Source organism: Schistocerca gregaria, chromosome 5, assembly GCF_023897955.1.
Source record: "Schistocerca gregaria isolate iqSchGreg1 chromosome 5, iqSchGreg1.2, whole genome shotgun sequence".
Classification (NCBI taxonomy): domain Eukaryota; kingdom Metazoa; phylum Arthropoda; class Insecta; order Orthoptera; family Acrididae; genus Schistocerca; species Schistocerca gregaria.
The window spans coordinates 278,569,643-278,586,521 of record NC_064924.1 but is presented as its reverse complement, the minus strand read 5'-3'; the positions used below and the strand labels follow the sequence as shown (position 1 = coordinate 278,586,521).

At 42.6% G+C, this 16,879-nt stretch overlaps 1 protein-coding gene across 3 annotated transcripts in view; it reads right to left on the bottom strand.

The window, feature by feature from the left end:
- The window catches only part of LOC126272954 (septin-7), a 429,014-nt gene that overhangs the window by 270,759 nt on the left and 141,376 nt on the right, over positions 1-16,879 (bottom strand). For 2 of the 3 annotated variants that reach the window (XR_007549279.1, XM_049976270.1), the window contains exon 1: positions 4,701-5,188. The exons of the other annotated variant lie outside the window; for it this stretch is intronic. Coding sequence is in view for 1 of the 2 variants with exons in the window: in XM_049976270.1 (XP_049832227.1) it covers positions 4,701-5,018 (318 nt within the window). In the remaining variant the exon portion in view is untranslated. Of the gene's footprint in view, positions 1-4,700; positions 5,189-16,879 lie in introns of those variants that run through there. 3 annotated transcript variants of the gene reach the window in all.

Here is a 16,879-nt window from a genome sequence, read left to right as displayed (position 1 = left end):
GACAAGTAATTTTTAAGTTACAGTACCTTGAATCCACCATTAACCCTTTCAATGACACTGGAAAATGTATATAACCACTGGAACTACCAACTAAGTACTATATTATTTCCGCTCCTGATTCACTGCTATATTTACTACCCCGATAAGGCGTCGCGGACTTGCAAACAATAAACTGAGCAGTTTTATTCTTTGGTATTCCCAAAGAGAACATGTATTTCACAGTTATGTTAAAAAAATGTCTCTTAGAGGAATGACGTCAATATTTTCAAGATACTGTCTGTAATTACACTTTACTGCACTTTGTATGTTTGCTGTACTAGAAACAATTTAAGGACCTACTTGAGAATGAAATATTGAAAAGATGCTTTAATAAATGAAACTATGGGTTGAAACTGAGATGGTATGTTTAAACTTTGGCGTTCGCTAGAATTAATGACATTCTTCACATCTGAAGATAAGCGGTACATAAGGCTTGCATTGTTCAAATGGCTCTGAGCACTATGCGACTTAACATCTTGTGGTCATCAGTCGCCTAGAACTTAGAACTAATTAAACCTAACTAACCTAAGGACATGACACACATCCATGCCCGAGGCAGGATTCGAACCTGCGACCGTAGCAGTCGCGCGATTCCGGACTGAGCGCCTAGAACCGCGAGACCACCGCGGCCGGCACTTACATTGTAATTAAAGAGCTACTAAAGATCTGTCTCACTGTGCTACAAAATAGATACACTGAATACAGCGCCTTACATGACAGTTAAACAGCGAATTATGTCAAATATTCAGTTACTGCAGTAGGTGTTTAAAAGCAGCCTTTAGTGTTGTTTTCTGGTCACTGAGTTAGTTTCGCACATTGAATAACAAAGTTTGGCATTAGACATAACATGCACCATTATTATATTAAATGTAAGTCACTTCTTATTACTGTGAAACAACTTCTAGCGCCCAGAACAATGCTTTAAGAGGTCTTCGGAACGTCTTACCTGAAGATAAGCGTGGAATGCACCGAAACTAATAGTGGAACTACAGTTTCATTATGTGCCCAGTCGCAGACACTAGTGAAAAACAGCGTTGACCATCTAGTCAACCGTTGGTAAATTAAATTTTTGCCATATTTTCTCAGATTGTTTAGCTACTAAATTATTATTCGGAAGAAGAATAGCCTAAAGCTAACATATAAATTCCTTTGGTTCCTCTAATTCATTCAACAAGAGTGTCGCATCAAAAACTTAAGTGAGTTGCATCTGTAGTGACAGCATACGTTCATCTTTACATAGCAGATACAGATTAACACTAACATGTTTCCTTGTTCGCATCACAAGCTCTTTATGCTTAGTAACATATTTAATTTCGTTTTTTCTTTTTAATGATGTGAGTTTTCTTGGTAGATCATGGCTACGTTTGTATTTGAACACATTCTCTATGCATTTTTCATGGAATATTATAAAATATGCATGTGTAATGAATCTCAAAACGTACAAATATTTTAAAATCTATCCCTGAAGATGGGTGTAACACGCCGACATGAGCTCGGCAAGACTAAAATATTCGTACTACGCAGTTCCAATCGATATTTTTATACCATAAATAATCTCCATTCAAAAAATTCAAGGCGATGAGCACCAATGTTGTAAACCTGTGCATTTCTAGGGAAACAACAGCACTAACTAAGGTGTACACTATCCGTGTGAACATCGAGACAAGTGCACTTCAGCAACGACCTCCATATTGATACGGCACCACCATGCCACAATGCGTCATATCGTGGAAGTTATTACGAATGTAACCCAACAACAGTACAAACTTAATCTGTTGTTTACCTTCCACACAAAAATTCAGTTAACCGCATCTTCTACAACGAGAGTGGTAAGTTCACATATTAAGCACCGATCACGATAACAAGGGAGAATTCGATGACGATCGGAAATAGCGCACAACGAAAGTGAAACTTTTTTCCCCGCAGGTACTAATCTTAAAAGCCAATTTTTCTTTCTAAGGATTAGAGCTACGCACTACAAATCAAGTGGCCCACATTGGAGTGTCTCTTATAAAAAGCGAGGTTCTGTTTTTCTGTTGAAAGCGATAACGCCTCCTGAACTGGCGACGGAGTATTTTCGAAGTCCAGCCACAGCAATCGAGTGACTACGGCACTACTGATTATCAAGTCATGACTTCCGCTTCTACTACACCGCGTGAAGTAGGAAGCAGCACGCACCAACAAGTTATTTAAACACGATACATAACCGCCCACGTGTGACAGTTCCGAGTGAGACGAGTAAACAATGACATCATGAGATAAGCCAGCAAGCAAACAGATTAACAAGTCACCCGAAACCTGTGCTCTCCGGGAAGAGCTCTATACCCGTGATATAAAAGTCCAGTGTGGTTTTAATAAAACTCCACTATTCTCACTATAAAACGATATTATTTAATTTGCATTTCCAGATAACCAGTAACTTCAGCTGCATCAGTGTTGGTACCCAAGTTTAGTGTGTGGTACTACCCTGCAATTCGCAGGGCAGAATCTAGTTGCATTGTTCTACCAACTAGCATTTGAGATGATCTTTAAAATGCTTTCCACCAGATTTTATTATTTTTATTTTTAGCGGTTGATGGCTACACACTGTCAAGCAAACCTAATTTTTTTTTCACATTTATAGTTGCAGTGCTACGAACCTAACATTCGAGGCGTTTTGGACGGAACAGTTGATGTTTGAAAGGCGAATCAATTATGCTGTTAAAGTCAAATATTACTTGAATGGTTTTCGACAGTAGTAGAAACAGGGGAGGAATACTATGCTGTATGGTCAACAAACACAGTTCCTTTGTCTACGAAGTCTTTCCAGTTATCGGATTTTTTTCTTAGTGGAAGTGTTTCAATTTTCTTAAATATGAAACCTGCTGTAGCTTACAGTGAAATTTTTCTACGGAGGAATGGGAAATGTCAAACATGGTGTCGAATGCTGGCACAGTGCAGCTTTCTGCCTGGTTACCCGATGTTTACTGTCAATATAGTACATTACCCGTGTTCCTGTTGTTCTAACAAGCCGTTTAAGAATAACCAACGGTCCAAATATCTGATGAAGCATTGTCAAACTCAGATGAATACCACTAGCCCCTCCTAATAGATGTGGAAGAATACATAGTATGAATTTCCTTATTCCTTGCAAACATGCTGTATGGTATTAAGCGTTGGCTATATTAGGCACTAAATGCGAGAGAAAGGTATCGCAATACATGGGTAGTTTGGAGAGGATCTTTTACCGTACCTCATTTCATTGTTACACGCCCCCCCCCCCCCCCCACGCACAATTGGAACATTAACAAGCAACACAATATTTTTCGAGTAATATATTAGAATCAAACGAATCCAATGGTTCCGAAATATTTATCCTGTGCGTTTACCATCGATTACAGCAAATTCCGAAAGCAGGAAATAGCATGAAGTTAATTCCAATGGGGGTAACGAACGTTCAGCGATGTCCCTAAAAAGCCAGATATCCGCCATCTAGGAGTGTGTTAAAACAACCTACACTTCGTTGGTAATAACCTTCGCATTTCTCAAACTTCATACACAGAATACGTACATAACATGCACTAAAAGGCTTGTCAGAAGTTTGTCTGTTCTGTAATAAAGTTGTATGTGGTTTCATTAACAAAACATTCAATGTGGTCACTATTTTACCGAAGATAAGGTAGTCCAAATCCGAACCTCCAATGCTGTTTTTTGTTCTCGTAATCATATTCTTCAAATATTTTCTGATTGCACTCCTCACCATAATAGCTGGTAAGTTCCCAGGAAGAGAGGAAAAAAATGTGGAAAGGACTGAACGTCACAAGATGGTAGCATCATTTCCTGCAATAAAATCACAGCTCATCTGATGCCGAGACGAAACGTCACAGCAGTTACGTGAATGGCGCCTAACGACTTTCACTTTCAAACATCATACAGCTAATGGTAAGAGGCACAAGCAGTTCGTCGCAGCTCTGTTGAAGAGAACATCACCGCTGCACGCATTGACTTAATGAGCCCAAGAAAAACTTAACATCTTGAATCTCTCTAAATCCAAATCTCAGCCTGTTTTAGTTATTAATGCGATAAATATGGAGGGATTTCTGGTTACGATGGATCCATATGGAAATTAGAAATTCAAACGTCATCAAATAGCCTACATTTAAAATTGAGGAACTGTTGGCAACTGATAATGCAGAAGTCGGGCTGAGCTACATGTCAATCTGTTGTCACGACCTTTACTTCCTGCTCATAGTCGTCGGATTTGCCAATTGATAAAATTGTCACCTTTCAACATAACGTAGATCTTGAGGTAAGCTACTGATCTCACCGCCACAACTACCATTGTGTAGGTGTGGGCACCCCATAGACGAAACGTTGCAATATACTGAACACTGGTGGAAGTACGTTCCCCAAAGACCACTAGCGCGGAGTTTTACGCGGTAGCCTGCGCGTCTCTCGGTGCTGTCTACCAAAGGGCGATAGGGTCAATGCGCTAGCAGTGCAGGAACGCAGTAAAGTAACGTATTTGGTCCTAAAGTGGAGAAGTCGTAAGAAGGCGGTTGTAGAGAAACGGCCGGCGAGCAGGCTCGCGCTACGGCCCCGCCAACGGCCGGCAGCGATGAGTCAGCGCGGCTGGGCGGCAGGTGAGGGCGCCATAGACATCGATCTCGTGCTCCACTCACCGGCTGCGGCTGCGAGGCGGCCGGCGCGTCCTGCGGCGGCTGCGGCGGCGCCGGCTGCTGCTGGTCGAAGAGGCGCTGCCGGTGCGCCAGCCGGTCGAGGCTGGCTAGACGGAAGGACGAGGGCTGGCCCGCGCCGGAGCCCACGCCGCCCACCGACGCGTACTTGGGCAGCGTGGGCGGCGGCACGGCCCGCGCCACCGCGCGCTCGCCCGTCGACCGCAGCAGGCCCGAGCTGCTCGTGTACATGTACGAGCCGGGCGTGGCCCGCGGGCCCGCTGACCCGGCCACGCCGTTGCTCGTCGGGGTCGCGCCGCTCATACCCGCACGACGCGACTAGCGCACACGTCCGTCGGCACTGCGATCTCTCCGCACAGCACACACACTGTTTGTTCGGCGCGAGCGTATCCGCCACTCACGAGCGCATCACGAACTAGTACTCTAAGCACACTCAACTCTCGCGCCTCCAACGGCGGTCGGCGGCAGACTGCCACTCGCGGCCCAGCCTCGCCGGCGCCCTGACAGCCAGCGCTACTGGCGGTCGGCCGCCGCACTACGGTGCTGTGGCGCGCCCATCAACTGTTCGCGGCAGTTGTTCCCGTAACGTTAATGAGAAACCAAAAGGCTGACTCATATTTTCGGAAGCTACAGAATTCCAGACGCAGTTCCAACGTTTATTACGCAACGTTGTGTACTTAAAATAATTACATGTTTTCACTGCCACATTAATCAGCGACATGCGTTGAAACAGGCGTTCAGTTGCTGTGGAATGTGGGGGGAAAAACCGCAAATTGGCATTCATAAGAAGAATAACACCAAAAATGCAACAGGAGCGTAAGAAATTGTCCATGCAACGTGCCACTGCTAATGCCTTGCAGAAAATAAAGGCGAAACGAGTATGACACTAAAATTGTGTTTTATTCAGTTGCTGTCAGACGGTCCATAAGTAAAAATTATCAATATACCGTAATAAGCGACATACGATTTTTTAAAAAAATTAATATTTTATTGTCTTTTTGTAGTAAACAATACAGCCATTGCAGCTGCTTTGGTTAGTGACTTAAGTTAAATTTTAGGTACACATCTACATTATGCGTATTTAAAATTACAACTACAAATTCAGTATTTTTCATGTCAGAGCTATCTCTGCCTGTTGTACGTAATGTGCTACTATACTTATAATTTTCAGGTTGTTCTCATTTATGTTTTGACATTTTTTGGTAATGGAATTTTCATTTTTTGCAAAGTTTTTCCACAGTTTCTTTTGAAATGAAGCATACTTGTAACATCTCAAATGATACGGTCGTGATCTCCGTTGTCTTCTGGGTGTTCACTGAATGTGGGGGGAGTCTATCACTCCAAACCTATAGAGGTGTGCGGGGAAACATGCATATCCCAACCTTATCCTAATAATTGATGTTACATTCCTCCTTGGGAAATTTTTCTGACTGTATCAGGGTTTTCTTGGTGTATCGCACAGGACTGAAGCGAACGAGCCGGCGTTTTTCTGGTGCGATGTTTGCTACTGTTGTTCCCATTGACTGTACGCCTCTTTTTTTGAAACGTGTAAAAAGAATATGGAAGCTGTGTAAAAATCTGGCCCCCCTTCTTTGATGCTTTCTCTCGCAAGACCATTTACAACTTCGTTATGCCATATATCTGGGTGCCCCTTTATCCACATTAGATGTACCGATTTATTCTCGTTGTTGGCTTGCATTATTAGTTGCACCACATCGTAATAGAACTGTTATCAGCTTTTCGCTTTCGATACTCTTAAATGTTCCAAAGCACTTCTAGAGTCAGTGACATTAGTATTTTGTTCTTTTTTCAGTTCCTAACCTAATTGCTTATTTAATAGCTGTCACTTCTGTAGTGTAAATACTACTTAATGATGGTAATAAAAACTTTCAGCTGTCTGCAGCAGAGGGCAAAAATATGCGCAGCCAACTCTTTTGTGCCGGCCGGTGTGTCCGTGCATGTTCTAGGCGCTTCAGTCTGGAACTGCGTGATCGCTACGGTCGCAGGTTCGAATTCTGCCTCGGGCATGGATGTGTGTGATGTCCTTAGGTTAGTTAGGTTTAAGTAGGTCTAAGTCTAGGGGGCTGATGACCTCAGAAGTTAAGTCCCATAGTGCTCAGAGCCATTTGAACCAACTCCCTTGTGAGCTTTGGATCCGTCAGCACATATTGTAAGAAATCTGGCCATTCGCTTTCCAGGTAATTTATTACTTCCTTATCAGCTCTCGACCCATTCTGTCTGGTAGATAAAAAACTTTATATATATATATTCGGTCCTTCCATTTCAAAGAGAACGTAAGTCCGAGACATCGGAAGCCTGTTACAAACAGTGGTGTTCGTTTGTGTTCGTCTGAGTATCTTCTTTCTATCAACTTCTTAGCTTTAACTATGATGGAATTATTAATTATTACGGATCTCTGAAGCAAATTTTTTTAGCAAGTAGTTCTCTTTAATTTATACCAGAAGGGCTGTAATTGGTGACAACTTCATTGGTGCTAGGCACTGCCTGAGACCTCGATATTGAAGACCATTTAGTTTTTCTGGTACGTTTTGAAGGGCATTTCCAAATAGGTGACTACTTCCATAGTCTATTACAGCCTATTATTCCATGGTATAGAATAAGGAGAATATCTAGTTGGGCTTCCCACGACATACGGTTTACAGCACGTATGACAGAACTTTTTCTGTTTTCATAACAATATGATTAACATGTTCTGTCCAGGTTAGTCTGCTACCAAGCAAAAGCCCCAATACCTTTGCTGATTTTCGTACATTAAATTTACAAGGTCCCACGTTTATCGTATTCACTGGGTTATGCTCGGTGTTTTCGTTTGCAGATAACTACAGAATATTTTGATTGTGACAGATTGAGATCACTCCTCAGCAAGCATTGAAAATGTAGATCGGCGGCATTATTCATCCACGAGCAACACAATTCCAGGCTGATGGATGCTGTATACATACAGACATCATCTGCGTATTGTAGCACACGAACAGTGGGGCCAAGTATGTTCTCCAAATCTGCTACAAATAAGATGTATAACAGGGGACTTTGAACAGCACCTTTAGGTAATCGTTTCCACACTGAGAAGCGTCATTTAAACTGTTGACTTGATTTCAAATGTAAACACTTCTATAGAGTAAACAATTCTGAAGAAACCGAAGGCAAATATGTGGGATACGTAAGTGGTATAACTTCTGCAAGACTAAAAATGTCAGAGTTATATGATCCTGATATATCCAATAATACATCTGTAAGATAACTTTTCTCGTCGAATGCTTTTTCAATGTTCATCGTGAGGTTACTTCAAGGTCAATAGTGCTCCTCCCCTTCCGAAAGTAATACCGTAACACTGGCAAATTTTCTTATGGTCTAACCACCACTCGAAATGTAGTTTCAGAAAGCGTTCAAAAGTCTTTGCTAAGCACGATAACAGTGCAACTGGGCGATATGAATTTGCTGTTGAAGGATCTTTACTGGACTTTCGTATAGGTACAATAATTTGTGAGGTCCATTCTTGAGGTACTTCGCTTTCTGCCTATATTGCATTAAGGATTTGTAACAGTTTGTCTTTTGCTGCTGTCAGTAAGTTGTATATCATCGGGTAATTTATTTTATCATTTCCCTGTACTGTGGGTGTAGAACATTGAAGTACCATTACTAATTCTTGGACTGTAAAATGTTCTGTTAATAATTTGCCAGATACCTGAGCTTCTCTGTGGATGCTCTTTTCAAACTGTAATGTTTCCCTTTCTGCTGATGAAGGTGCAATAATATCTGGGATGTCTTCAAGCCAATTATTTGTAGATTTTTGGCGTTAGAGGTTTAGAGTTGATTCTTATCATTGCCCAGACCTCAAGGGTGGGGTAGTTCTTCCAATCCTTTCACCGTATTTTTTCCAAGAAGATTTCTTCTGGAGTTTAAGGAATCGTTTAGCTTTGGGATCTTCTTTCTTAAACTTGTATAAATTTTCCCACGTGCTGATTTCTGAAAACGGGAAAATGGCACTTCACATAAATACCTAGTTAGTTGTTTGGATATCCATTGCTAACAGCGAAAAAATGGTGAGAAACTTTCATTCGGGTTTTCTCAGGAACCGCCAATGAACTACATGGTGCCTCCGTAAGTCCTTAAGATGCAGCGTAGATCACGTATAATGCGAAAACGTCCAATCGATTTGCTCCATTTGCCTAAGCTGGAGGTAGTCCGTAACATTCAATTGTAGGATCTTACAGTAAGACGATCTTCCTGTTATATATACAAATGGTCCTTTGACCAAGGGCTATCCAGAACATTTGACCCTGCCTTTCTATCACCAGAGCTGTAAGCTCCGGAACAATCACGGTTTTACGCGTGCCATTTTGGAACGTATTGGTAACGCATGCTGTCGCATCTGTACCGATACTGCAAGGAGTAGGGCATTCTGGGGTAAATGTGTTGGTCTGAAATTATTTTCTAACTGGAAGGACCACTTCTAATGTAAAACCCAAATTAGTCACAACGGAAAAGGCGAACAAATATTTGAATACGGAAGGAAAATTTATTTCTTACATCAACAAATAAACACTAGCACAAAATACATTTCTTCGTTTCAATGTCGTTTGACAAATGCAAAAATATCAAAAATACTTTGAAGGCAAAGTATGTTCACTACTGAGAGGTATGTTTACTTATATTAATTTTTTACCGTTTTTCCAAGAAATTACATTCACCAGTAATGTCGTAACTAACTAGCAGTCATTCTGCTTGACAAAATTACCTATTATCTCGGTGAATTTTATCAGACTTCCGGTTTCACGCTTAGAATATACATAGCTTGACTTAATGAATATACAAACAACAAAGCGTAAAATTTTACTTCACTTGACTGTCGCTTCATTTTGAAATATTATAATTATAACACAAGAAAACACAGTTTTGTCAAGTTTCACATATTGTCCATACGGTGTACTTAGAAACTATATTATGAACCTGCAACATCACTGTTTCATGCTATAATCTGATTTATAAGTTCTATTTTGTATTTCAGATTATCGCTTATTCCTATGATATCTGTAGCAGCTTCTTTGTTTCACTGTGCAGTAGAAGGCAACAGTAAAACTACGCAACGCTAGAAAATTGATTTGAAACCCAAAATAAAGATACTTTGAAACAAAAAGCCACGAAATACAAGGAAAATAGTGTGTTTTCATGAGTAAACGCCAACAAACATGTTTACCGGAATGGTAAGGCTCAAAACATCAGACCATAATATTGGAGTAACACCTTTTCTGCTGCCCAATGCCCAGATTTTTTTTTTAATTGCAGTACAAATGACCCTTTTATCACGTGTGCCATTAAGGCGTAGTTACGAAAAAGTTGATGAGGCTTTGAAAAAATAAGTTATGTAGATCTAGTAAATATAATGGGCAAGGAAGACAGCTGCCGCCTCAAATATGCAATGAAATCTCATGGCGCTTCACGCCGATGACGTCACCACAAGTTTGCGCCCCTGGTTGTGGAAATTTGGCTGCCACATCTCGGCGACCACGCCACCGTCGACTCTGAGATCAATAAAGTGGAAACCGAGACCTAACAACCACCACTGTACCGAGCCAATGTGAAAGCAAATTCTCTCAAAACTCTTATATTAACAAAGGGTCTATGACCCGTAGCATAGGATGTCTTAAAAACATTCTTTCGATTTCGCAAGGCTATTACATCTTCTGCATAAACGGAGAAAGAAACTTGAGATGAATTTTAACATATGCATAGCGCAACATCTGTATTTTCAAAGGAACCATCCAGTTTTGTAAGGATATATCTTTTACATGGAGGCACCGGCAACTTTGGAGCACTTTTCACAACTACGTTTAGGATCAAAGTATTCACTTAACTTTCACAAGCGTTCAATGTTCCCCCTGATGGACGCACGACTAAAACCTAGACGCTTTACAGAATATTCAATTATTTTTCGAGAACGTCTGGAATTACTGGATTCACTGCTTTTGTTGTGCAGCGCCATCATTCGTCCGACGAAGTAGTTGTAAGCGGAGGCATATGAACCGAGTCTTTCACAAACACCTCCCCCCCCCCCCCCCCCCTCAAAGAGGAAGAAAAGTAACCTACCGGAGATCAGGCGACATAAAAAAAAGCGCTTGAGGGGACATCAAAAAAGAAAGTTCGACATTATTCTGGCAGGCCAAGTAACCTTCGCTTACTGTTGCAGTACACTTTCAAGCGACACATAAATGATACTGTTTTTCATCATAGTCACCTCGTCGTTGTAAACAACAGCCGGAACGTCTTACCAAGCCTCGACGACTGAAATATGATACTTGCTACGGAGGCATTAGGAAACCACAGTGTTGGAAAATTTGTCTGCCATCAGATATTCGCCGGCCGTGCTGGCCGAGTGGTTCTAGGCGCTACAGTCTGGAACCGAGCGACCGCTACGGTCGCAGGTTCGAATCCTGCCTCGGGCATGGATGTGTGTGATGTCCTCAGGTTAGTTTTAAGTAGTTCTAAGTTCTAGGGGCCTGATGACCTCAGAAGTTATGCCTCTTATTGCTCAGAACCATTTGAACCATCAGATGTACTTTCAGCTTGCCGAAAACATTGCCTAGAGCGTCATTGCCGATCGGCTTCATCCACGTTTGTACGGCCTTGGTCCAATTGGTGTCTAATTTAGATGTTTTGTCTACATGATTCGTAATGTCCCGTGTACTTCGACTTTGGAGTTCATTTCCAGGTGCTGTGCAATTTCACTCCCACGCTGTGGTGCACTTGTTATCCGTACCGCAGCAGATCTGTGTCTGCAGAACACACGGAAGGCGTAAGTCTCATCTGACAATGACCCGCTCTTGTTGCGCAGTGCATATACGTAGGGACCGCAGTTGTTGGGAAAGCCTAATCTCCAACATACCAGGAGCGTGATTCTTGTAATCGTATTATTATTCTTAATAGTGGAGGTTCGCTTTTGCATTTAAATGGAACCCTGCTTCATCACTGCATACTAAAGTGAAAGAAAATCGTTATTTCCCTCTTAAACGTTGTTGTTTTTCACCATCCATGAAGGTGCTCGTAGCAAGTGAATCCGGCAAGCTGGAAACACAAATGCCGCCACGTAAGACGCTGGACAAACGCAACGAATGGCGAATTCTCAAATGGCATGATTAAGTCCGAAACTGTTGAATGCGCTCTATGGCTTGAACGAGCACTCGGAAGCGGCTCTGGATTTCTCCTTACATACACTGATCAGCTAGAACATTATGACCACCTAGCTACTAGCAGGTATGTCCACTTTGGCACGGACAACAGCGGCGACGCCTCGTAGCATGGAAGCAATGAGGCCTTGGTAGGTCGCTGGAGGGAGTTGGCATCCATCTCCATACACAAGCCATCTAATTCCCATAAATTCCGGGGAGGGGGCGGGGGGGGGGGGGTTAACTCTGACGCAACGTTCAATCACATCTCAGATGTGTTCGATCTGGTTCGGATCTGGCGAGTTGGGGGTCTGCATATCAACTGGAACTCGCCACTGTGTTCCTCGAACAACTCCATCACTCTCCTGGCCTTGTGACATGACATCTTATTGAAAAATGCTATTGTCGTTGGGAAAGATAATCGCCATGAAGGGCTGTACGTGGTCTGCAACCAGAGTACGATACTCCTTGGTCATCATGGTGCCTTGCACGTGCTCCACAGGACCCATGGATGACCACGTGAATGTTCCCCAGAGCATAATGGAGCCGCCGCCAGTTTGTCTCCGTCCCGCAGTGCAGGTGTCAAGAAGCTGTTCCACTGGAAGGCGACGGATTCGCTCCCTCCCATCCGCCTGACGAAGAAGGTATCGGGATTCATCAGACGATGCAACGCTCTGCCACAGCGCCAATGTCCAGTGCCGATGGTCACGTGCCCATTTCAGTCGTAGTTGCCGATGTCGTGGTGTTAACATTGGCACATGCATGAGTTGTCACCTGCGGAGGCCTATCGTTAAGAGTGTTCGGTGCACTGTCCGTTCAGATACACTTTGCACAGCATTAAAGTCTGATAGTTCCGCCACAGTTCGCCGCCAGTCCTGTTTAACCAGTCCGCCCAACCTACGACGTCAGACACCTGTAATGAGGGGCGGCCGCAATACCCTACGACGTTTAGACTCGGTTTCACCTTAGTTTCGCCAAGAACTGAAGATATTCACTACAGTAGTCTCGAACAACCGCCAAGTCGTGCGGTTTCCGAAAAGTTCGTACTGAATCTCAGGTCCATCACGGTCTGCCCCTGGTTAAACTCTGACACATAGCGCGCCTTCCCCATTCAACACACGGACTGCACGCTGTCTGATACTATTTGCTCCGTGCGTGTGCCACGTTAGCAGTTACTCCTCGCCAGGTGACGCTGCTATCTCTTGGACGGATTTATATCGACAGGAAGTCCCTGGTAAAAATGTTCTAGCTGACCATTGTATACAATCAGTGTTTTGAAGATTCTAGTGCCAGTACCGAATTCTTCGAGTTGTAGGAGGTGCAGTGCCGTATTGTCGACAAAAACTGCACCTGTTGAAATGGAGAACGACAACTGCATCACATACATTGTTTACTGTATTATCGCAATCTCGACTCGACGCACATTGGGTATGAAAGGACGAGCTATCTGTGTGTCTCAGGAGAACCACTCCACCAATCATGTGAGTTGGCAGCTTGCAACTGGCGCCAAGGTAAATTTTGTATCGTGCGAGCAAGTTCAAAATTTCCCTCCTAGTTTCTGTTCTCATTCATGCAGAAAATATAGGATTGCGAAATGAGACATCCTGTACTTGTCACTGTACTGCTAGAGGCAATATGCAAATATGCCCTTGTTTACGATTTAGTCGGGTGAGGGCAGCTCTGGAGGCTAAAGTAAAGTGCGAGAAGCTTGTTCAGCGCAAGGCGAAATTAGAATTTAATGCATTTGCCTTTCCAGATGTACTCATGTGTCGAACCACACAATGAGAAGTGCAACACAGATTACACACGTGAAACATACAATTAAATCTGTTTGGTCTAAAAATCAACCACAAAAAACTTATGATGCCAATCAGCAGACAAGGACTACATTTACACTACGACATGGATGAAAGGAACATAGAACAGGTTGGCCACTTTCGGTACCTTGGTAGTATAGTAATTCGAGACATCAAGTCTTCCACGGAAATTGCTAACAGCATTGAAAAAGGATCTCATCTTTGCCATCAAGTTAGGACTCTCGAATGGGGCAACCACACCTTCGTAATAGCTAAGTAAATCCATTAGCAAGCATATTTTTTTCAGATATCTATACAGGTTGATCAGAACCAGTCTGAAAAGCTTGTAAGAGTGTTGCAGTATAGGAAGTGCTGAGAAATAGATGTTAAGAAAAAGATCGATACGCTGTGCCGTTTCCGAGTTAATTAGCATTGGTGTGAGCCAACCAAGCCGTTGCCCACGAAAATTCAAGCTGCCCGACAGAGCGGCGTCGCCAAACGAGTTGTTCTTTTGTGTTCCCTAAAACCAGACAACAGAGCTATACAAAAATTGCACATCGGACGGTAGGGTGGGTCGAACCCGAGCCCTGCGCTATCATCTACACTAAGAGAACAGCCTTAGAGATAACGTATACATAGAGGTTGTGGCACATTCATCACTCTACGCGGTGCCACACTACACTACTTTCCGAGATATTTTGGTAAGTCATTCTTTACAAGTGATTAAAACCAAAAAATTACCACGACACGCAACTGGCTTTCAGCTTAAACCTGAAGTCGAATGGTTCAAATGGCTCTGAGCACTATGGGATTTATTATATGAGGTCATCAGTCCCCTACAACTTGTTGTTGTTGTGGTCTTCAGTCATGAGTCTGGTTTGATGAAGCTCTCCATGCTACTCTATCCTGTGCAAGCTTCTTAATCTCCCAGTACTTACTGCAACCTATATCCTTCTGAATCTGCTTAGAACTACTTAAACCTAGCTAACCTAAGGACATCACACACATCCATGTCCGAGGCAGGATTCGAACCTGCGACCGTAGCGGTCGCGCGGTTCCGGACTGAAGCGCCTAGAACCGCTTGGCCACTGCTAAACCAAAAGTCGATCCGGTGAAGTCTATCGCTTGATGGTGTTATGTTTCTCTTAGCTGCTAAATTTAAGAAAGGATTATTAAGGATTCAATCACTGCTAAATATTTGTGACGATGAAGACTTTAATCTCACTGCTGCTCGTTTCGTTCACATCAGTTTAAGCTGTGCTCTTAGGTTCCTACTATGCACTGGCCACAACATCTTGGTTGATGGTTGTTACAGTGTCTGTGTGGTTAGGAATTACATTTTTCAAATGGCTTACCCAGCAAATGGCAGCTCGGCATCTCTTACCGCAAGTTTATGCAGAGTTCGCAATAATTGCAGCGTCATCAGCATTTAAAACTTAACGAGCGATTATTCGTATAACTTTGTCTTACTCTTCATAAGACTGATGTTAAAAAGCCTTCAGTCTTTCCTAGTATGCTGGTGTACCCCAACGCTGCAATTCTCAAAAGCCACTTTGAGCAGAGCTGAGAAGAAAACTCCGAAAAGTGTAGGTGCGAACACGCAGCCACAGTTAATACTGAATGGTATAGATGCATTACCATCGAAGATTACAGAGCCAAGCATATTGTCATGAAAAGATCTTATTAAGGGCAACAAAGTTGGTGGACATCCAATTTTTTCCAATATGCTGTAGAGTGCGTCCCTACTGACGGTGACAAATGCTTTGTTGAGAAAAGCCACATATTATGGCACTGTATATTCGCGTCACTTTCCTTGTAACTGACGCAAGGTGAATATCATGTCACCCATGGATCTGCCATCTCGAAATCCGCATTGTTATTCAAGGTAGATCGAAGCAAACAAAGTTACAGTCTTTTTCACAATTATCCTTGTATACACTTTTCCAGCAATTCTCCAGACATATTCATAGTTGCTACAATCACCTCTGTCGCCTCTCCCCTTACAGACGATATTTGCACCTCGCACGTCTTGAGGTATTGTGCCTTTTTCCCAGCGCTGCAGTAGGGTTTGATGCAATATCGGCGAAACAGTCAAGTTTGATGTTCACCCGGTAGGTTATCTTGCCTAGCTTTAGACTTTTAAGTGCGAGTTTTAATTCGCCGAGAGTAGGAGGACAATCACGCTCAGACAAAACATGGTAAGTATATTACCCAAAGCTTCTGGATAAATGATAACCTCTTCTGAGTATAGGTTAGCACATCGCTGCACCCCTCTATCTAGCTGCAGATTTTTATCGCTGACTGGGTCACCATTAACATCTTTTATTGCAACGTACTTCCTGCCTGTTGGTCCAATGGCCGTTTTGATGCCCACGGTAATCTCCTTTGTCTCGGCAGATCTGAATAGATTAGCACGGGCTAGTCCAATATCTATTTACACAATGTCGAGAAACTCGTTGCAGATCTGCTTTTTAGGCCTTGTAATCGGCTACTGCTAATTGGTTTTCACGATTATTCATAACCTGTAAATGAGCGTTACGTTTCTTGCCTATATAGGGGAGCAACTCACTTTCACATTCAGCAAACCAGTCGCTTTGAGTCCTAACCTACTTCCTAAATGCTATAATAGTTGTTTGCATAATATTTTCTTTAGCTAGATGCCACATATTTTCGGCGCTCTGTGCTGTTGACAATGGCTCAGGATTTAGTTTCATGTCAGTATCTTCCCTGAACTTTTTATAAAGCGCACCACCTTGGGTGGCTTTGGTATTGATCTCACTATTCGACGAACGCTCTCAGCTGAGTGAATCTGCGTTTGTGTGAACCGTGATTTTGTCGTAACTAAAGAGAGATCAGTATCACAGTCAGCACTGTGATATGTACGGGAGTTAAGTGCATGACGTAGATCACATCTTCTGGTTATGATTAAGCTGAGCTGATGCCACTGGCCTGAACGAGTGTTTCCATTAGGGCTTCTGATAAAATATTGACATATCGATATTTTTCAAAAAATATCGAAATCTAGGGGATGCCTTCCCCCGATATATTGATAACAAAATGGCAATAGCGAGTGGTGATATTTATATTTTATGTTACATTTTTTCACAATTTTCACTAAATATATGAAATTGTTCTTTTCAAACTGGAGTAGAACATAATTTTACTTTCACTGTGTGAAGGAGTG